Source organism: Anser brachyrhynchus, assembly GCF_964034855.1.
Source record: "Anser brachyrhynchus genome assembly, chromosome: 3".
Classification (NCBI taxonomy): domain Eukaryota; kingdom Metazoa; phylum Chordata; class Aves; order Anseriformes; family Anatidae; genus Anser; species Anser brachyrhynchus.
Window position 1 is genome coordinate 69833759 of NC_137696.1, and position 23979 is coordinate 69857737.

Here is a 23979-nt window from a genome sequence, read left to right on the forward strand (position 1 = left end):
GAGGGAACATTTAATGGCTGCAGCCAGCCTTGGGCCTGCACTGGACGCTGCCCTACCTTTGCCAGCTGGGGTTTCTCACCCCGGGCAGGCCCCAGGAGGCAGCAGGCACCCCGCGGCTGGGAGCCAGGCTGGGCAGGGGGTGCCTAGGCTGGGTGGTGTGGCCACTTGGCCCCCGCTGGCAACTCCCAGCTCTGCCCCGCTCTCTACAGGTGCCTCATTCCTGTGGCCACCCCTGTCAGCCTTGCCAAGGGCAATGGGTAGCATGAGTTGGGCCATGCAGTGATGTTGGGACTGGGGTTCAGGAGGCAGTGGGTCACCAGTATCATCATTAAAACCCATCCACAACGAGATTTCAGACTTGATGCCACCCTTCACTAACGTAATATTTCTTTATCCGCCCCCACAAGCCACCCCAAACCACCATGCAGGCAACTAGATGCATTATAAACATACTAAAAAAAAATCATAAAATGAAGAGTGTACGAGCGATCAGCAGAGTGTTCTCCATTCAATCACACAAGGGTGCTTCCTAGTCTTAATTGGCTTTATGATTTCATTTTGATATACTACGCTTTTCCTACAATCCATTAGGATATTGGGTAGTGTCCAGTATTTTTCAACATGAAAGAGAATAGAAAACTTCATTTTATAAATAAAATGTGATTGATGAGACAGAAGGCAGACAAAAGTGGGCAGTGGGCATCTAAAATTGCAGCTAAGAGACAGCAGCTTCTAGAGACAAGCAATATTACTTGTATGCAGGTAGGTCAAGGAGGTAAAGCCTAGACTGGTACAGAACATGGACTTCCATGTGTTTTATCACTCTTAAGGGATAATGAAAACAAAGCTTAGCTTCAGATCCTTTAATATTATAATAGTGTAATTGTTAAGGAGGAGGGAGAAAAACAGCCTGGGCTGAGGTGATGAGTGGATCCAAAAGAGGATAAGGGGGCAACCTAGGTGAAAATTAGGTTGAGGCAAAAACATTGCTCAGGTCAGGAAACAAAATGAGGTGGTGGTGAGAACAGCACGCTACACAGTGGGCAGGCTCAAACCACTTCTCAACTTTGCAAATCAGCGTCTTACCTGTCAGCATGTCCGCCTGAGAAGTGGGATAGTGTTTCCCACAGGCAAGTAGGATAGGGGAGGCCATCCCCAATGGATAACTGCTGTAGTTTACTGTCACATTCACCCTACCTAGTGACCTTCAATATAATAAGAGAATGATCTAGAAATACGGCACTGGATCAAGGCTCCAGGGAGCTCAACATCCTACCTCTGACAGCAAAACCAGATGTTTGGGAAAGGATGCAAGGTAACGCAACCAAACACTCCTGTCCAGGCCTCCAAACATTCGAGTCAAAAATGGGTTTCTTTTATAAGCTGCTCTGCTGTCCACATCACCATGTACAAAATTCCTTGGCAGGAGATTCCACCAGTCTTTCACTGTTTGCATAAAAACTAATCTTTTCTTTGTTACAGATTCTGCTAGACTCATTTAATGCTTTCTAGTTCATCTGATAAAGGAATACTCAGTCACTACTTTATCTTTTCTGCTGCACTCAAATACAGAGGCATTTATTACAATCATAATTATGTATCAGTTGTATCATTTCAGTGGTGACGAGCCTTCTTCTACTTCACTGTTCATTGTCAAAAAGCATGCAGTTGATTGTTTCTCTCATCTTTACTCTCTGTCATCAGCATTTTGTTACCCCATCACTTGCCCCTTTCTTCAGATTGCTTTACAAATATATTTGAGAGCAAAGTCCAAGCAGAGATCTCTGCAGAATTTATTTGACATCCTCCTTCACTGCAAGAGCTACTAACTCCTGCCCTGTTTACCTTCCAACAATGCAACGTCTATGTGAGATACTCTTCCTTAGCGCACATCTACTTAGTTTCATTTGAGGAACTCCAACAAAGAATTTTAGAATAGGGTATATAAACAAGATGACTTAAATGCATACTTGCTGACCCTGCCAAATAAACTTGATAGGTTGGTGAGGATGTTGACTTTTCCAAAGCATGACAACTTTACCCATGGGCTGCTAATTCTAGTTTTTAATTATGTTCTCATTAACCAGTATTTCACATGTCCTACATTCCAACACATCGGTGCCTGTTTGTGCTGCTAAAGCCAAAGAACTAAGCAAACACATGACAAATTCAAATGGATTTATTCAAAGTTTTTTGAATGTTAATTTAGTTATTAATAGTTAAATGTAATTTCTTACAAGCAGGTATAAATCCATTCATTATCATTACACATCTATTTCCTTTACTCACTATTTGAAGCACCCACAAAAGCACTTGTCAATCATTGGAAGGGAAGTGTCTGAAGTTATGGTTGTGGTTCTGTAATTTCTGTAGAGCACATTTGTCCTATTAGAGAAGTATCAGATTTATAATCAAAACCTGCTTTTCTGTTTCTTGTCAAACAGTTTGAGACTGCAAATGAGAAGTAAATCTAACTTCAGTTTCAGTTGTAGGAATATTACTTTGTTTGGACTCCTGACCATCGTTTCATTGCTGTAGATTGCACGCTAAAATTCCTGCAGATAAGGAATCTCTGGTATGATGCCCTTGACATTTGGTTGCAAGTCTTGGCTGTTTTGGGGGGACTTAAGAGGGAAAGTAGACAGATTAATCATTGCCAAGAGGAACCTAGCATGGACTTCAAGCTGTGTATTTCACTGCCGTGATCCCCCCGCCCCTATTCTCCTCTCCAGCTTTGCATCATACAGAAACAAAATGTAGAGGAGTGTGTTACCTTGTCTGCTACCTGTCTGCCTGTGCATGAACATGTAAATCCTATTTTTAAAAGTGTTTAAAAATGCCCAACACATTAGGCAAAACTTCACATCAGTATTGTCAGTTCACTAGCATGGAAACTAAGACAAGCTCCTTTTGAGAACAACACCTGGTTCAATTAATAGCCCACCTTTCAATTTTATGGCTAGCTACAGTAAAGACTACTTTATCTAAAAGACTGTCACTGAACAACGGAGCTTAGAAAGTGGTCCTACAAGGGAATGGGAAAATTGGACTATGGCATTTTTTTCCTCATTTTTATTAGGTTACTTTATGCTAAAACATGCTTCACAGGAAACTAAAATTGTGTGTTCTTGTGTATTAATTTGCTTTTAAAAATGAAACCAGTAGCATATGGATGACAAAACCTAGCATTTTTTTTAATATAAAAATTACTGTCATTAATATTTTTACCTCTGATTTAACTTCAAATTTTAAAATAGACTAATATTGTAGTGATTGTAATACAGTGTGAAGACATTCTGAAGTACATGTCTTTCAATACATTTAAAACAAATGATTACATAATAATCATAAGATTATAGATTTAATCAGGACTCCTTGGAGCTGGCTGACTACCATTCATGCATACAATTGTTTGGAGAAAAAGACTGAAACATTCAGACAGCTTTTTTTCCCTTTTTCAAAACTTTATTAGGTAGACATTACTAGATGACATTGTAAAACCCCTTGTGTGCAAGTGAATGAACTCTACAATACATGTCTTCCCACAATTCATTAAATGCACCCCTGCCTCCCCCCTCCCCCAATTTCTGAATGTTAGTTCTAAGACAGGTGGAGTGCATTCAAATGCTACTTTACATTCTTCCATTTCATCATGGGGAAGCACTTCTTAAGTTTGTTAATAACAGGGGATTGGGATATCAGTCTAAGTGAAAGGAATGCCTTGAAAATAAATGAAGTACCGCAAGTTTTGACTTACGAACTTCACTCTCAAAACAGACACCAGATTCATCGCACAGCCTTTTAAATTAAACTGCCTACCATGAATGTGATTGTATTTTGCAAAGTGAAGCAGTACAGAGACATACCTACTACTGAATACTAGTGAGGTAACATTTTGAAAATAAACTGTTAAAAAATTCACTTACTTTCAAAAGGTCCTGTCCAGCAGGACAAACATTGGCAGAACATCTTCCCTTGTATCCATGCATGTACATGTGCATATACAACCTGTGTCATTATAGCTTTTTAAAGAACAGGATTTTAATTATACATTCATCAGTACAAGTTTAAAATCAGACATTACTATGGCAGATTCAACAGAAGACTTCAGTGAGTTGTCTCTAGACCTCCTAAATTAAAAGGCACTCTGAAGAGGGTAGCAAAAAACAATCCTTACAAAACATCGACACAAAATGAAACAGCCACAAAGGTAGCATACTCAACAGTGGTTATTGGTATAAATTTGAAATACCAACTTGAACATTAATTATTTGTAAAATATTGCCCAGGAATACTGAACATCTTTGTCAAATTTTAGCATGAAGACCATTGTTGCTATACTATGCAACAAATATAATTATCAGCTAAAAGCAAAAGACGGGTAACAGAAAAACTTAACAGCATTTTGGTTGTGTGCCTGCTGGTCTTAAGAAAGCAGAATGACATTCAAGGAAATAACTTCTGAAAATAAACAGTAACTCTTGACAGTAATGACATACTTTGATACATGGTGCCTCCTATTCAGTGGGTTATAGAACGAGTTAATGCCTAGCAGTTGGAGATAATACTGAAATAAAAGCTACTAAGATATTGTGATAATTCACTTAAAATTTTATTCAGTATCACACTAAATCAAATTACCTATCACCAAAAACTTCAGATTTGTAAGCTGAATCCTGATTAAGCACTCGTGTATGATGCTTCATGAAGAAATAACACTCTAAGTGACAGCCATATCACTAATTAAGAACTCCATGGGGGAAAAAGGCCTCTTCTACTGTTCTAAAAAAAACCCTCATGAATTTCAGGAGAAAAGGTCCTAGAAGATAATCTTCTCATCTTCATTTCTTTTTCTCCTTCACAAACTCTTAGTGGAGTAAACTGAACATAGTGAAACCGTTTTACGATTAAAAAGTATTTATCGTAGATTCATAAACATCATTTTTCATCTAACCCTCACCAGTTACCAGCTGTCAACTTCCTTCCAATAATTAGTATTTTGTAGCTCCAACTTCTTTTTTTCCTAAGATAATTTGTAACTGAATTTCATATAACTCGGGATAATTTTATGAAAGTAGCTTATTTTGGCACCTGATTTCAAATAGATGGACAAAAAAGTGGGAGCAATGTTGGTAAAAAAAAAAAAAAAAAAGCAGATCCTTTAGAAAATCTAGATCACAAAAGGCAAAATTCCACCGACCTCTGGGACAGTAATCCCAGAAAAAGAAAAACCCTACAATAGACATTTTGAAGGTATCTGAAGATGGTAAAATGAATGATGTTATTTTTCCATATCATCTTGCAATGAAGGGCAGGGCAGAGATTCAAGAACTGCTCCACTGACCTCCCTTGATGGTTTGGTCCATCAAGGTATCTGCTGCAGAGGAATTACAGACTTGTACGAACAGGATACATTAGTTCAAGCTGGATACCACTGAAATGCTGTTAAACTGCTCCAAACCTCAACCTAGCCACAGTGCGTCCCTGTGCACAGAGTGGTGTGAACAGGACCCATTAGAGCCTTGGAGTTTGAGGTTACACATACTCAAGGCTCTGCTGTAACTTAACTTCAGTTGAAGTCTCTTTTCCAAAAAAATGCATGTTCTTTTTAGTGGTTGAAAACTCCTAGCTGAGTATGCTGGAAGACCAAACTCATTCTGACAACACATATAAGATGCATTTCTGCAGAAGTCTGAAGATGAATAGGAAGTTAGAAAAAAAATATTTCTGAAATGAGATGAAGATCAGCAGATTAAAATAGGCATGCCAGATTAACTTTGCCATTCTTAAAAAAATACCTTGTTCACTCACAACGTTCTTCAACCTTCTGAGCAAAGCAGTACTTAGTTTGGCTTAACATGTCTGTGTGTAGGACTACTTTACAGAAATCCCCATATTGCTCTATCGGGGGAGGGTGGAGAACACCTTTCCTTTGTTTCAAGCAATAAGGCACTTACACGTATAACATTTTTCTCATACAAAACACAATACTGGAATTCAAGTGTTGATTACATGGACATTGCCTGCCTCCAGTTTTTATAGCCTTACTCTTAGTCATGCAGAAAGTTCTGATCACTAATGCATACAGATTTTATATAGCCCAAATGTGGAATTAGAAATTCCTTTCTTAATGAATCTGGATTATTTGTCCAGCATTCTACTTGTGCCAGAAGCACCTCAACTAAAAATGATCTATTGTTTCACTATCCATTCAAATTAACCTTATTTTAAGGGGAATTCTTCACATTAAGATAAAAAAGAGATGGGACAGGAAAGATTTCTCATTGACTTCTCAAGTAATTAAGATGAAGTTCAGCTTTGACAACCTTCTCAGAAACATAGATCATTTTTCTTCTTCTCAACACCTATTATTTATTCTCATCTCTACCACAGGCAAAATACATTTCAACAAATACCTTAAAAAAAAAGTTATTTGGACTCAGATGATTAGTTATGTAACAGAAAAGGCAGTTTAATTAAATTAAAAAAATGCAAAACTAGAAGCCCTAAAGAAAAACAAATTTCAACAGTTTGCGTTTAAGTTAAATACAACAGAGAATCTTTTCCTGGTATAGCTCAGCAAAATCTTACTTAAACCACTTATTACATGATCATTTTCCACGATCCAATTTTGTCTGTGGCTATTTTCACAAATCAGTTTCAAATTATGAAATTTGGAAGTGAAAGGAGAGCATTAGAAATAAAATGTATAATAAATAGAAATATAGTAAACATTTCATTATGAGATGGTAAACAGTGAAACGGAACATCTACTCTGTCCTTGCAATTTCTGAACATGAAGTAGCATAATGTAAATCGATATGAACACTTTACTGTGCATTTTTTAATGCAAAAAGATAGCGACTAAGGACTGAATCCATCTGTTTACCCACAGCTTGCATAAGAATAGAACAGTTCAGTTGGAAAGGGCTTACAGAGATCATCAAGTCCAACCGCCTGGTGACTTCAGGGCTAACCAAAAGTTAAATCGTGTCACTGGGCATGTTCAAATGCCTCTTGAACACTGACATGCTTGGGCTATCAACCACCTCTCCAGAAATCCTATGCCAGTGTTTGACCACCTTCATGGTAACAAATACAAAAGAAGTTTCTTGACTGCATCTGCACTTTTACAAGGCAGGTTTAAAATACGTGGACAGATTGTTTAGATGCTGTAAGTAGATTTTCATTCTAAACATAAGGTAAATGTGTCATTGCATTATTAATACGATCAGTTAGTAACAGAAGGATAAAATAGCAACAATACTGTTTTCAGTTTGCCAAGTTTTCAGCAAGATAAAGATTGAATGGGGCTAGCATGCAACAATGTTCAAAGAGGTATGTGCAAAATCAATTTTTATGCAAAAAAATTATATGTAAAATGCATTTTTTATGCAATAACTTTCTCCTCTTCTGACTGTGATCCATAGAACACACTTCAGATGTACATTTAATTTTGATAAGCCAAGTAAGCTCCAAAAAAGTTTATTCTGTGTTTTTAAACTAATTATTATTACACCTGTTCCTTATTTTATTAAAGGAAGATATATTTAGATGTGAACAGTTGGAATTATATTTAGAAATTTATGTATTTATTTTTAAATAGGGAATAAGTAATTAAAGCTTACTACAAATGTTCACCTTTGAAATCAGAGCATGCACCGATTTCATTTCCCTACGTTATGGTGTTTCACTGTCTGGCTAAGAGCATTAGTGATTAATTGCCTAGTATGAGCACTCCACTCCTTACTGGAGAGAGTGCACAGATCCTGAGCCCATATGTACAGAATAAGGAAGAAACAGCTAAGAAGTTATAATCCTACGCATTTGTTAGTTTGTGGATTTTAATTTTAAAAAAGTTTGTGGGTGTTGTGTCAGCTTCAGCAGTGAAAACACTGCTAGTCTTGCCTTTGAATCAAGGTGCAGCTGTTTTTTCATCTAACAATAGCACAAGCCAGACAAACCAGCAATATAACTTTTTAAATATGTGCCGTCTTTTTCAAATTTGTGTTAAGTCTGAGAAATATTAAACATCTGTATTTCCAATTCTTACACTGTGTTAACATCTGTTACACTAAAGACAGCAGAATTTTAAAATGTTTAATGCTGCCTGTGGATGTTGTTTCTTATGTTATTGGTGACTCAAAGCATTAAGGTCTCTTATATTAAAAGCTCGTATTCATTCCCCATACAAATTACTTGAATAAGAAAGCTGTTTGGAAAATCTTCCCTATGTCCTGCCCTCTCCTGCACTTATTAGACAACCCTAGTAGTATTACTCTGCAAGTGAGAGAATGGTCATTATGATAGTTTGCACTTCTTCAGAAATAAAAGATTTCAAGTTGCTGAACAATACTTATCAACAATGGCTGCCAAGATGTTTTCTAGTATTTTGGAACACTGAACTATTTTGGACTATCAAAGTATTTTGGGCCAATTCTGTGCTGGCACAGAAAGGGATATAACCTTCCTGGTTTAATGCAGCTGTGGCTGATGTTAAGAGCTGACCCACTGCAAGTGTAAGGCTGCAAAATTAGAAGAAACAGAAACCTCTCTAGTAACTTCCTCATGTGGGATTCTTTCCATCAGCAAAATCAACAGAAGATGTAATACAGATTATAAAGTAACAGTAATCCATGGTTCTCATCCACAACTTGGCACCACGCAATTATTATCATACCAAGAATTATGAATGATGCAAGGTCTGCTCAGGAAACAAACCGCCACAACTAAATTAAAAAAAAAAAAAAAAAACCAGCTCAGCCTATTGGGCCATTGAACACAAAACAGTTTCTCAGATCTAACTGAGAAACCCTTCAATCACTGGAAAATTTGTATCCTCTGGCAGAATCACTCTCTCCTACCCACCACTGAACATCACACAAACTAAGGCAGTCTTCGGAAGAACAGAAAGCCCTCTGGCTAAAAGGAACACCTGACAGTGATCCAAAATACCCTCTAGTGGAATTGGCAGTAGTCCCTACAAATTAATATTTTTTAATAAGTAAAACTTCACATTGATCAAACTTTCAGAACCAATAACTAGATGTAAATTAACAAACAAGCAAACAAAAAGCTATCATACCAGGAAGAGTTATGAAGTAAGCATTAGTAACATCAAAAACAAATGCAAAATCCTCTCTTACGTACACATACATTTGCACTGCCCCCGAGGAAGATAATAGATCAAAGTGCACTGTATTTTAATGAAATTTGAAAAATGAGTATACTGCTATATAATAAAGGCGATGAGAATTGAAAAGTAACAGTATTTCTTCTGCAGAACTAAAACTGATAGGTCAGCCAAAGCACTCAATTGCACTCCTGCCTCTTGCTTGTATTCTTAGTTTCCTACTCTCACCTGCAAATAGATTTACAAGAAGGAAACATACAATTATTTTACAGTCACAAACTGGATGACCTCTGCAAATGCATGTAACTATATTCTGAGAAGCTGCAGCAGGAAAAATCATCCAGCCATAGATATGGTTGAGCAGCCCTGAAACTTGACCCAACTGGTGAAATCTCCTCAGTCTAGAAATAAGGCTAATGCTGAATGGATTTAAGCACTTAATCTGAATACGGATATTGGTGAGCAAGAACTTCTCAGAAGAATAAATAGTCTTGAATATGGTGAAACAATTCAGCATAAAGTAACATGTAATCTGCCTTAACAGGTTAATTTGACTGTCTGATGAAGTTTCCTGCTAACAAAGATGGAGTGGAACAGTCTGATGGCTTCTTAAGTGTACAGCTACAAAAACCAAAACACCTTTAGGTAGTGGAAAACATCCCTGAAGTTCCTTACAACTAAGCTTATCCCATTTCCTTAAAACTTACCAATTAATGATTGTAAAATAAATGGCATGACTTTGATGTCTGTAAGATTTCCTACGATGAAGTGAAATGATAATGCAGGAGCTGAGATGTATGTGCCTTTCCCTCCACTCACAACAACATGCTGTTGAATGTAAAATAAATGCAGATCTATTATCTTCCCTTTATGCTCTTTATTCTAGCATCTTAATTTCTGATTTTACTGAACTCACGGGAACTGTGAAAATGGCAAACAGCAGAGAAAACAGCTAAGACGACAAGAGTATCTCTCATACTCATAAAGAAACAGGAAAACAAAGGAAATTAATCTACTGAATAGTTCATTACAGATAATCTCAAGTACTAAAATATTCTCAAGTGGAATAGTTTGACACCATATTACAGACTGCATTGCAAAACCAAATCTATTTTTTATTTATATATATATATATATATATATGCATCTCTCACTCTCTGAGGTCTGAAGGTTTGCTAAATAATACAAAAATATCTTCATCATTTGACATTTAAAGAAAGGAATAAGAATCCCTGAGTAAGCCAAAGACAACTGATATGTACGGCCTCAGAAAACACACTCAAAAACAGGACTTGATTTTAAGGCAGCTTCCAACCTGCAGGTAGAACACAAATAGAAAACTGATGTGTCATAGAAGAAATCTAATTAGCAGGTGCATTTGCATTGAGAATAGTATTTGAACTTTACTTCTAAATGTCATTGCTTCCTAGCTTAATATGCAAGTCTTAGAAAGATACTGTTTCTATTGATAGGACAACAGGGTCAACATGCCCTTCAATTCAAATGAAAAAATTAAGTACTGTTGACTGCCACGGTGTGCTTGTATGCACTGTTTCAACAAGGGGAAAAGAAAAAAAACAAAAACAACAAACCAGGAAAACAAACCAGAAGTTGACTGAAAACACACATACTAGCCATCTACTGAAAGCTGATATTTGTGTTTCCAGGTAACTAAAATTATCAGTTTCTTCCACTGAGGCTTTGAAGTCAAAGTATCTTACGATAACAGAGTATCGTGGGGGGGAAGCAGACTATTTACTTGAAAAGTTACAAATCGATTCAGATTTAATAATATATTTTCAGAGAAAGTGGTGCAAAGTACATCCTCTCAAAAGATATGCTGTTTGTGAGCCTAAATTTTGAGGTCTGTACACTAAAGACATTGCTCATCTTCCTGCTTCCCCATCTCCCACATAAATATGTATATATTACACACACATACATATGTATCTTCAAACACTCAAAAAAAGTACCTTCACAGTACAAATCTAATCTTCAAGATCACCTTTTTTTTTTTTTTTAAGTACAAAGTAGATATTTCTCTTATTCATTTCCTCTCTTTAGTGTATCAGTGTTCTGCTCACACAAATTTACTTTATTCTATTTTCTTTCAGGTTTATTTGTATGACAAATTTGGATTGTAACTAGAAATGAAAAAACTCTTTGCTGATTCTTGACTCTGAATTACATTGCTCTGATGGTGATGTGCCAAGAAAAAGGTCCAGTGACAAACAGTGGTTCTCTGAATTTAGGAAAAGAGAGCACAGATCACTATTCTCTTCAGATCTGTAATGCACCAAGAGCAGCAACACTGGAAGCAGAGAAAAAAAAGTGAAATGGTCTAACAACTCATGATCCCTTCCCTTACTCAAAATTCACAAATTTTCCTGAAGAGACATCAGTGGATCCTCTAAGACTTATGCAGGCTGCTTATAAAACAAACATACATGCTGTTTAGGTTACAAAATTCCACCAAGTCAATCTTCACACAACTAGTGTGTAGCATTTGTACTATATGTCAAGTCAGAAAAGAAGAGCAGGTTTCCAGCTTCCCTGCAAACACATTTCCTTGCACATTCTGTGTCACATTTCAGTGGATATCAGTGGCCTGTTCTATCTCTAGTTACTTCTTGTTATCTAATCCCTTCAAATCTTTTTTTGTACTGAGGGAAGTTCAAAATGCTGTACTCCTCTAACAAATTCGTCACCCCTCACAATCAATATTATTGGAGTGTCAAAAAAATAAATATGAAAGCAAATCCAATCAGCATATTTGTAAGTATTACTGAGTTTCAATAATAGTAATAATAATAATGTTTCTTTTTGAGGCACTATTATTTGGCTGTGGCAATCCATGCCGCACAAATGTGATCTACACTCTTGCTTGCTAGCAGGACGACTCAGAAGATAACCAGCTGTCATGTTCTGGCATGTGACGGGGTTTTGGTATGCTGAACAGAATGCTGTGTGATGGAAGTTATTTACAGAAGTAGTTTTTAATACCAAAAGTAGTATGCTCAGTGTACAGTAAGAGTCCAAACACTTCTAAGCATTTCCCCCTTAAAGGCCGACACTGAAGTTAAACGGAGCACATTAGCAGTAAAATGCTTTCTTCACAGGCCAAATCGGTAGTAGAGTTGTGGCTACAATACAGACTTTGATTGTCTAGTTCAGAAACTTAGACTTAAATCTTCGAAACAAAAACCAACCCTCCAAAGTAATAATAATAATAATAATAAAAAAACATTTAAAAAGCAGCAGTCAGGGGGCCCATCTTGTTCAGAGTGCACCAGAGCAAAGAGGCTTTCTGGTCTGCAGTAGTGTTTCAGCTGAGGGAAGACGGCAGGAGATCCCCCACTTTTCTTCCAGGGCGGTGGCTGTGATGCTGTTACCAGAACTGCATTGCTCTGCAGCACAAACCGTGTATAGCCCTTGCAGGACCAGCTTAGTTCAGGTGAGTAAGGCCCATCCTTACCAGGGCATACCTGTCCGTGACCTCTTCCTCTGCTTTTTACAAAGGCAATAGATAGGAAACACAAATAAACCTGCCAAAATAAGAAAATAATAAGAAGGCCATAGTTAAATGAAATCTTTTGTGCATGCACTGTATTCTTTCAATATATGTAGAGTACTAAGATGTAGCTTTCCATGTCTTAAGAGAATTTAGACAAGGTATTTGGGACAAGCAGAAGAAAATACTAGCCTGCAACAGTCTCTTTGGCAACCAGTTAAAATAAACTAAACAGAGAAAGTGTAGAAAAAATTCCTGCTAACCCCACTTCCCATCTCTGACAAAAATTTATTCCTGAACTACGGTTTGTTGTGTATAAGATACAAAGTTAAAAGCTTTAACAGTACTTTGGAAATTCTTAGATCTGACTTCAAGGTTGATTTAATTTAACTCATTTTCATAAACATGTAACATGCTAAGACATGCCTACTTATAACTTTTTAATTCAAGGTTCATTTCTTCCTTTGCAGATTATCAATACTTTAAAAATTCTCTTAACCTTTAATTCAATCAGTTTCATCTTCATTGAAGGAATTATATACAAATTATTCATTTTACAAACATCCTTATTATCTATTGTGAAGTAATATGAAATATTTATCCCTGCCCAGGCAGGGGACTATATTTTTAAAAGTCTTTTGAGAAAAAGCCGTAAATGACAAAAAGCAAACAAACAAAATAATAATAATAATAATAAACAACAACACCAACCACAGATTTATTCAAGTGAGAAAATAGTTTGTTAGAAGAGGCACTCTTTCAAGTCCAGAGGAAAAGTATCACCTCCTTTCTCTTACCACCAGCTGGGCAAAGAACAGATTTACGAGAATAACTGCATCCACAGTTAATACAAACACATTAACAGAGTTTTGATACTATATCAAATTAATTCATGGTACATCTTTTTGTGCTTGAATCCAATTTGGCAGCCTATGCATTGAATCAGGCTGAGACTGGCTGGTAAGATTCTAAAGACAAATTAATTTAGAAAAAAAGGCACATGCTTTATACTAAAAGTTTATCTATGAAAATTGTACTCTTTTTTTATGTCCATCTCTAACAGATAAAAATGCTAAGATGTCAAAGTCATAGATAGTAACTACAAAATCAGACTCATTCAATATGTATAATTCTTACCTATTACAACAGCTATGGCTCCCAGTGCCAGTCCCAGAACCAGTATTAGGGGTGTAATGAGTAGTTTTCCAGCTGAAACACAAAATTCATTAACAATTCAAAGGAGGCATTTTATTTTTCCCTTTTGAACCACCCATAAATGCTTGTATATCTGACATCTCAAAAGCTGGTTTATTTTTTAAATACTATGTTAGGATCCCCATTGCTAAAGTCATTATTAAAAACTGAACTTGGAATCCTAATTATCTTTCTTGTGTTGAAGAGCAGTATCTCTCTCGCTCGCTCTCTTTCTCTGTTGGCCAGATGGCTAGTTCAAAGATGTAACTTGTCTTAGTAGCTTGAAAACATAGCAGAATAAGCATTTTACTGATATATCAGCAGTTTGAACAGGAATTCAAGATTAAACAATACTCTACGTCAAGCACGTGTTTGAAAGATTACTTATGGAAAGGGAGGAAAAGTGAGTTTGTTACCTCTCTCTTCCCTACCCTTCCCTCTCTCAAGTCACTTGTATCAGATTTCAATAAATGGATTACTTCATTCAACAATGACGTAAACCTCTCCATAACCTGAGCCACTAATTTGGGCAGTCTGAAGGAAAAATGAGATACTCTGGAAATATTTACAGTGGTAAAATGAATTGGTTCTTTTCACACTTGTTTTGATAGTTTTTAAATTTCACAGGAGTGTTGTGGGTGGGAAACATTAATTCCTAGAAGGAAAAATTGGCAAATATTATTGGTATTACTCTAGTTGCTAGGCATCCTAATGGTCGACCTTTTGGGGACTCCACTGCACTGCATTCTGTAATCACAGAAGTTGTCATCGCCTCAAATAAATTATTCAAGTGTAGACTGAAGAAGGAACGTGATGAAAAACCTCAAGAAAATACCAAAAAAGTGATTAAAAACATTAAAAAACATTACTGAAGCCCTTAATCTCAAAAAAGTTTACAGAATTCTGTTTTGAGGTATAAACTCTCTATATACTTTACTAATAACCATGTAATTTGAATGTTAGAAAACTACGACATGTTTGGTACCAAAATTATTGAAAACTTAAACCACTGAACTAGTGACTAAGTACACAGCAATAGATTCTGCAGAAGGGCTAAGCAAGCTTTTGACTGGAGTCACCTCTTTGCTCACATAAACAATGCTTCCTAAGTTAATTCAGTTTAAGAACTCGTTTACTTACATTTGACACACTAACTCAGAACTGCAATAAAGCACGAATGGCTGACTTTTTCCTTCTCTCTGTGAATATAAAGTTTAGTTTAGTCTATTTGTCCCAAGATCTCAGGGGACAACCTGAGTTCACTAGCTAGATCTTCCTTTGGTTATCAACAAATTGTTTTAAAGGTTATTCTTTAAAAATAAAATACTTTTTCTACTTACATATGTACTATATGTAAGTCCTTAATTTTACATTTTACAAAGGTAAAGAAAGATAAAGGAAAAAGTTCTCACAAGGTGAGCAAGCCTTATACTAATCACCATCAGCTAAGAGCATAAATAGCAGCAATCACTGCGAAGTAGGCAATATCTATATTTTACTCCAAAAATTTATTAACTTGGTATGAAACCAGTTATAAAATACTGTGTTTTGAATGTCTGACTGAATATTGCTTTCTATCCAGATGCGGTTTGACACACATTGTTTATCATAGTGCGAAGGACTACGAGGCTCTTAATCACAGAGAGAATTGTGACACACTAAGAAACCCTGTTGAGACTATGGATGTTTATTACAGTCACTAAATTTCCCAAGGATCCACTGTCCTGTTTCTGTCAGCTCTGCGACTGCTAGCAAATAGAGCAAACATAAAAGCCTTGCCACATCAATGAATAAAATCTTGGGTCACTAGTCCGTGCAGTGAACTCAGCATTATGTTATGGTAACCAGTTTGGTAATGTTCAAAGTTAGTTTTTAAGGATAGTTACAGAAACTGTTGCAAAGAAAAGATGCCTAAAAGGGAAACACTGAAGAAGTTCTACTCAACAGGAGACAATTCTCTACAGATGTACCTAGCATGAAGACTTAGATATCTGTAGTAAAGTAATAACTGCAGGTTTTTTCAGAGGAGTTTCATTAGATATACAGAATGATATTTTTCTGCCAAATTAGGAAACATTTAGAAAACATGAGGGAATGTTTTTCTTCTTACATAACTGGTTTTGGCTGTGGGGTTTTGGGTAATATTTACGAAAACCCAGAAATCCTTGGAGAATTCTTTGCCATCAAAAACTTTATATACTAGCTTTAGAAAACAAATTTAATCACTAGCATATGGAAAAATAATAGAAATTAGTCTAAATAGCTGTGTATGCTTAAACAATCATTACAAGTATCTACTTACAAATCAAAACAGTCACAATGCTAATACAAGTTTGCATCCGTTTTTTAAAAGTCCTATCAAATGTACATAGGAAATCTTGTAGTACTAAGACCAACTTGAATGACAAAGTTGATAATGGAGATTGGATTCTAGCAAAATATGCTTCCTGCTGCAGTGCTCAAAACCATGCCTAAAGTGAATCTTGCTCTGTCTTGGGACAACAGTATATATCAGATTTGAAGATAAGCTGCTTTCAGAATCCTATTTGAGATACTATTTACTATGCAAAATACTTCACTTGCTTTATAGCACCATTATGTGTTGTGTGCCCTATTATGTATCCACGTAGTATGTAGCAACTGATTTTGAACATAATTCACCCAACTGAATTCAGGTGGTACTTAAGCAGCATCTTACATTTAAAGACAGCTGAACATATATTTCCTTCCTGCGTTCAATAACCAACACAGTTCATCACTAACTCTGGTTGTAACCAACTGTTCTGCCTCCAAATTAGCCAGACGGAGTCAAATTACTATGAGGATAAAAATCTCAAAGTCAGCTTTTTACCCTTCAGTCCTAGCAATTTCATCTTACAGTATTGGCCACAGGACAAAGTTCTTCTAAATTCCTTTAAAGAATATACCGGCTAAATGGCGAGAAGGGGAAGGAAGAGAAGGAACATCAAAAAAACTGAGACTCCTTTTGCTCCCAGTGTATTTTCTTCTCTCTCGGGTTTCTATCACCTTTACAAAACCATTTGTTTTTGAAGAAAAGTGTGTTGAAATACATGTTGCCATAAATGCTTTTCTCCTATTTTTATGACAGAACAGTCTATGACGGTAGGCACACACATTTGCTGCTTAACAGAAAGTATGATGCCAATCTGCCGTGAAATGTTCTTTCCTTTCTATACACCCTACCCGCCCAGATTTAGTAGAAACAAGCCAAAGAACCTTTGCTGTTCAGACTACAAAATCACCACACTTATTTTCTCTCCATAGCAAGAAAATAAAAAAGTGACAGAAGAAAAGGTATTTAGCAACACTTCACCAGTCTCCCACTGGCAGCCAAGTTAATGTCCTCTTAATTTCCACTACTTAGCCACGGAGCAGTGTCATTTTACTGCAGTAAGTCTAGCTTTTTTTTTTTTTTTTTTTAAAATGCAACATGCTACTAAAATTTAGAGACTATACTTTTAATGGCCTGTTCCTCTGCTATGGTCTCCTCTTTCTGACGACTCTTCAGAATGGAGCCAGAGCCCAGTCTTGCCCTGTAACACCAACTGACAAAGCATTAAGCTATTTACAAGTCCTACTAGAGATGACTAAGGAATTTAGGGTTGTGGGCATCAAGGCAGAATTCTCTGCATCCTTGTGAGCTTGATTGTTAACAAGCTATGCTGAAAAATCTCACCAATTAGTACATTTTTCTGGCAGGTTCAGCTAGTGCTGTCTCTACTGAACTGATGAACATCCCCATGGGAAATAACACAATGACAGAGGTTAACGCTGGAGAGAAATTTTAAGAGAAAACCCTAGAAGCAATTTAAGTTGAGGCTCTGAGCTCTGCTAATCTTTCTTGGCTTACTAAATTAAGGCAAATCACAAGCACACGAACAGGAAGCGAAAGCAAAACATATTACATGTTCTCTATGTATGTTTTTATAGATATGAACATACACATCTTCACCGCTGAATTTTAACTGATATATGCACTTCCACATTTCTTTGTGGGTAAAGAAAACAGGGAAAAAATAAACACTATTGTACATGCATTAAAACATGTAAACTTGTTATTCATATATCTTATGTGTAAAGCATTGGACAATTAAGACAGGAATAATGTAATTGTTGGCAGATCTATAATATGATAAAATAATATGATAAAAATATTTATTTTTATTTCCATCTACACTGAACATAGCAATTTCACTGGGATAACTTTACCCATGGTTCTGCACGTATGCAGAACAGAATTTGTAATGTCCCTGAGCTCAGTCCCCTGCTATCACAGGTAGCAATTCCACCAAATACACCAAGGTCCATTTATAGCAGCTTACATTGTAGGCCAATGTTTCTTTTACTTTAAGCTCTTCTGAAACCTTACCAAGTGCTTTGAAACAGCCCTTGAATTTTAAGCCTAAATTTATTCATGAACAGTTTATACCCATGTGCTCTAGTGCCAGCATTGTCTTTAATCTTTAATAGATCTTCTCAAATGTTGGAATTTCTCTCTAGAAAATGCAAGAGTGAAAACATGCATATTGACTGCTTCATATCTTCCTGTTAGTGAAATCACACAGATCTAGTCCCTCTCAAAAGGGCTACCGAGGAACAATTTAACAGGCAGTCATCAACTGATAGCCAGCACCAAAACCTCAGAAGACACCTGGAAAGCTTGCTCCACAGGAAATACAGGATTTCAGGCATTTCCTTCCCTCCTCTGATCCTACTGGACAGCTTAGGTATCCCCCAGTTCAGCATATAAATCCATTATTGGGAACAAACATCGCATTAAGTGTTGCACAAGCACACCGATCTAGACACGTAGCTGAGGTGCTGGACTCCAATCCAGCTTAGTCACCAAACCTTGTTCAGCTTGGCAACAGTCAGCTCCTCCTTCAGATCTAGGTTTCAGCTGCTATACACTGTGGTGTAGCTTTCAGAGCATGTTTGAGCAAGTGCTTCTCGATTTGCATGCCAGCAGAGAAAAGCACAGACCAATAGAGGCAGTTGTACAACAAAATGAAAAAAATGCAGACAAAAATATAAAATGTAAAGACATTTATCTTGTCAACAGTCCGAGCATTGCACAGCGAAGTTTCACCAAAATATCTTCTGTGAAACCACTGCACTCTAGTTTCACATATTGCAACATAACAGGTCTATTTAGGTACCTGAAATCAATGCATGAGATTTACAAGTAAAGTGAATTTTCTATAGAATGAACTAAAATTCTTCTTTAAGGCTAGCTTACACCAAGACTCATTTTTGCTGGTTTCCTTGTGTATTTTTCCAATTTGCTTACGTATTACTGAAAAATGTTAGGAAACAAACTATCAGGAGAGGACAATACTTATTCACACACAAACCATTGACGAAAGGACCCCAAATGCTATATGTTTTAATATATTTAGTAAAGCACCTTTTACATAACTAAAAAAAGTCCATCCTATATTTTAAACATATAGATAGATAGATATAAAGATATTGATCTGCTGCCCTCCCCAGTCACCTCTTTGTGCAGCTCTCTACAAAGCACGTTTATCCACTCACCACAGACAGAGCCTCGCACCAATCTCCTCAAATGTGGTCTCTCGGGGAGGTAGCGGTATTTGCATCCAAATATACTGAGGTTTGATGTGTGATCTCCAAAGAAACGGAGCTGGCGGTATCTCTCCCCGCAGCGGTAACAGAAATTAGTGTTACACTGGGAACAGGTCATGTGGTCACACCCTTCTGTCCTCTGGATGTGGATCTTCACGAGCAGAAGGAAAAAGAAAAGGCTATTTTTAGTCCCCGGAGCATGGAAAAGCAGGCACCGCTCCAGCGCAATCCATATGCATCAGATGAAGAGATACTGCAAGCAGCCCCTTGCTGAACTCGGCATCTGCACTAATAGAGATTGCATCTGTCCTAAGACAATAACGTTTTCTAAGGCGTGTTTCAGACCACCAAACACGAGTTATAGCTGTTTCCAGGCTTCTACATAAGAAATGCCTTCCCACATAATTCTTGCTCTTTGCTTAAAGTCGTTGTCTCAGATGAGCATCTGAGTGATCCTTACCCTTACTGAAGATGAAAAATTATTTTTACTACCCAAGCAGACACATTAGCACCTAACTTCATTAAAAACCAGAGCATCACAGTAAATACAGTTGTGAACTCTGGCTCACCCCTCCATAGATGGGTTTCCCTTTTATGTCACCTGTGGCCCCACTCCCTGTCCCATTACCATCACAAATTGATTTGGCATTTTGTAATAAAACAAGAAAGGCTCTGCTTCAGGATGAGGGACTTAAAAAGCACAGGATTTCTATTTATTTTTAACACAGCATTAAGCCAGGCTGCCTAGCCTTCCATCTTTCTGCTGATTGTCTGCATAAAATAGCTTAATAATAATTTACCATTTCTATACCTCCATATACTTCTGCACAATTGGTACATTTACTCACTTTGCACAGATTTTGTAAGGCTTCAGTTTTAGTTAATAGTTCTGAGAAACTTAGAAGAGAGGTAGTCCTGACGGTATTTCACTAAACCACATTATGCACTGCAACGTTGATTACACAACTACTTCTAAATCTTGCCAGCTAAAAACATAGCTAATGGGGTGGTAAACACTTTTCCTAACTCATAAAATGGATTAATACTGCCACCCCCCATGCTCCACAATGTAACTGCAGATAAAATTACACAATGATTGAGGTTGGAAGTAACCCACAGATGTCACCTCTTTTAAACCCTAGCTCAGTGGTGGGCTAACTTCAGAATCAGATTAGACTGCTCCAAGCTTTGTCCCACCAGATTTTAGAGTCTTCAAGTATGGGTATGTCACAGTCTCTTTGAGCGACCTGTTCCAGACTTCACCGCCCTCCCTGGGAACAGCTTTTCCTCCCTTTAGATCCAACAGGAGTTTTACTCACTGAAACTTGTGATGAATGCCTCCTTAACTTCTTACTCGTATCTACACGAGTATTTTGAAGGGAGGTACGGGTAAAGACAAGACATCACCACTTAATGGCCCTGCAAGCATCAGAGGTGATGAAAGCTCAGGTACAGCTGAAGCCTCTAACCTCAAGAAAGGCTTGTGATTCCTAGGGTATCAGACATTCTTGAAAGGACCAGGTGTGGTGCTGGTCATGGTTCATCTGGGATCTGAGAAACTTCTTCCACCTCAACTGCTACTGAAATTGGAACTTCATGTATGTAACAAGCTGACATTTTCCACCAGCAGTGCTTAAAAGACTGCAGGGCAGATGCAGTGAAAAGTAGCTCCAGGTAGGTCTGCCGACATCTTTGTGCCAATGTTAGACATCTCAGAATTTATTTTTGCACTTTCAAACACTTCTTTCAGGCAAAAAGATGGGAAAGACATTCACACGCACAAAGATTGCACTATAAAATGCCACTCTGGTAGACACAGAGGACTTGCATACATCCAACAGAAGGAATCCAAATAGGCTGACTAAACAATTGCTCCCCTCTATGTTGAGGAAGCCCACCATTCAGTTTGTTTGTATCATTCCTTCACCTGTATCAGAGGTACCCTGTTTTCCAGAAGCACCTAAAAAGAATACCATTGCCGATGAGCTTTATAAGCTACTTGATTTCAAAACTTTCACATTTAAGTGTTCAATGCAAGCAAACTAAAAAAAAAAGTCTACCCAACGTTATACCAATTTCACTTTTGTTTTTTTTTTTTTTAAAGGGATATTGCCAGTTTGAGTTTTGCTTTTCCTGTACAGGTCTTATATAAAAAATTGTTGACCGTACTCATCGAGCCAAAGTTTAATTTAGTTCATAAGGCATTAATTTCAACTGAAATTGAGGAATTTTAATTCTGAATTACTGAGTTTGCACACAGGGACCTCAGTGTATCTTAACAAATTGCTTTTAAAATTTTATTCCAATTAGCTTTTCAGAGGAATGAAATTTAAACAGTAGCTATACAGGATTTTATAATTTTACAGGCACCTTTGCGTATCTGCTGCTTCAGTGACGTATCTCTACTTTAAAAATGTAAATGAGGGAATTAAGTTATGACATTAAGAAGCAGCATCTTTTTTTTTTGTTTAATATCAAGACTGTTGAACTGTCCTTTCTCTCCTCCAATTTACCAATCCAATATATTGAAGTTACCATCCAGTCTAACTGAAAATCTGTACAGCCTGAAACTTACAAAAACTCTAGATGCAAATACTCATACCATAAATACTTCATGTTTCAAAACAATTTATTTTTATGTGATAGTAAGAAATTCTACGAGCTGCTGGTAATAGTTTTATACATTCTACCCTCACTACTTCTCACAAAAATCCACCTTGTGCATACTGTCTGCATCCTTCTACCTACACTTTTCTAGAAGCGTCCCAGTTCCAGATAGCCACCCAACCATTCCAATCACTCCTAAATCTCTTGAATCTGCTTGCTCCTGGTCTAAGTCCTTCAGAGGCATTGTTCTCTTAAAATGAAGTTGATAGTTTGTTGTTGTTTTTTTTTTTTTTTTTTTTCTTCTGGACACATATTGCAATTATATGAACTTTGTATGAACTTTCAATTTGTATGAACTTTGCTTCTTCAAAACAAAATATTACAAATGTTTTAGATGATATTTATCTGCACATACATCTTCAAAAGCTGCAAGTCTGGAATAACTAGTTGTACTTATCCATATTTTTTGTTGCCAAAAGAAATCCAAACCCCACCACCTTTCCCTTTTGGGTGAGGATGGGATCCACTCAAAAAATGACAAGCAGAGCTTGGACTCGCTGCCACCCGCTGCCAGACAGACGATGCCAGATGAACTCCGTCTGATTCAGCCAGGCTGCTCTCAAGCCGAGTGCGTGGCATTTCACCAGATGAACTCCAGCCTCGGTTCACAGGGATATTTCTCCCTCCCCTCAGCATAATCTGCTGAGAGAGATGGGTTACTGTAGGTTGGGAAGGTGATTGCTGCCAGGTCAGACACCACATGAGTGCTCCTGCTCCCCTGGCCAGGAGCGCTCAGGTGCTCGAAGGCCCAGAGGGCCACGGCTGGCTGCAGCCAGCTGCTGTGGCATGGGGCTTGCTCACTGCGGGTTCTCCCACAGCAGGAGCACAAAGACCAACCATTTTCATCACTGACTTGACCCCCTCGCGCTGTTCAGGGATGCCTGTTCACAGAAACAGGCTCTGGGAAACCTGCCACTGCTGGGTGAAGAGGAGACATGCTGCTCTGCTGCCACTCCTCCCAGGGGAGCCTGGTGCATGGCTTAACCTCCCCATACGGCAGCACTGATTCTCCTCCCTCCAGAGAGGAAAAATAATTCAATCACCTTCAAAAGCCATGGCCTGTGTTGTGTGATAGCGTTCACATTAATCAGAATGGTGAATGCATGCCGTAAGAGGTATATGATCCATGATTCCCATTAACATTCTTGTTTACTTAAATTTCTGCTGCTATTCAAAGCTTTCTAAGTAAAAAACACTCTTCTATGTTTCCTTAGTGTTTTCTTCTGAAGTAAAAAACAGCAGTGGGGAAAGGCAGGTAAGGTTACAAATTTTATGGAAAGATATCTAATAATACATAGCGAATCTGCATGCCTTAGCCAACTCCCTCTAAAACAAGACTATTATCAATATAAAACATGCTGAAACATCGTCTACTTGGATCTAGAAGAACAATAGATCAAGTAGTGTGTTACCAATTCTTTCCCTCTTTCCTCTTTTTTAATCGCAAATATGGTAGTCATCTGATTATGTTTTATACAGTGGTTTTAAGGGGTAGACAGAGTGAGAGTCAGAAAAGTATTAGCTCCAATCTCCCCATCCCCAAATATTTAGCTATTGGTGTGTTCATCCCCATATGAAGAACAGACTCAGACTCCTTTTATTGCCCTTGACAAAGAATGCTGCATAACACATATTTTTTAAATACTCAATAACTCATTATGGGGAAAGGAAGAAAAAAGTACGACTGTTCTAACCACTAAGTGGCTCTTTTGATTATTTGCTAGTTACAGAGTTGATTTAAAAACCAACAATGTGTTGATATGAACCATTCAGAGGTTGTGAACAAAAAGAACTTTTTCCACCTCTGAAGAAAAATACTAGGAGTAGAGGTACAGTTTATGAAAATATGGAACTCCCTCTTCGA

General features: G+C 37.4%; 1 protein-coding gene across 1 annotated transcript in view; it reads right to left on the bottom strand.

Moving 5' to 3' along the window:
* Positions 1-6447: 6447 nt before the first annotated feature.
* The window catches only part of RNF217 (ring finger protein 217), a 60085-nt gene continuing 42553 nt past the window's right edge, over positions 6448-23979 (bottom strand). The window contains exons 4-6 of the mRNA XM_080585822.1: positions 19398-19599; positions 13782-13853; positions 6448-12678 (exon numbers count right to left, since the gene is read on the bottom strand). Of these exons, the coding sequence (XP_080441948.1) occupies positions 12605-12678; positions 13782-13853; positions 19398-19599 (348 nt within the window). The 3' untranslated portion in view covers positions 6448-12604. The remainder of the gene's footprint in view (positions 12679-13781; positions 13854-19397; positions 19600-23979) is intronic.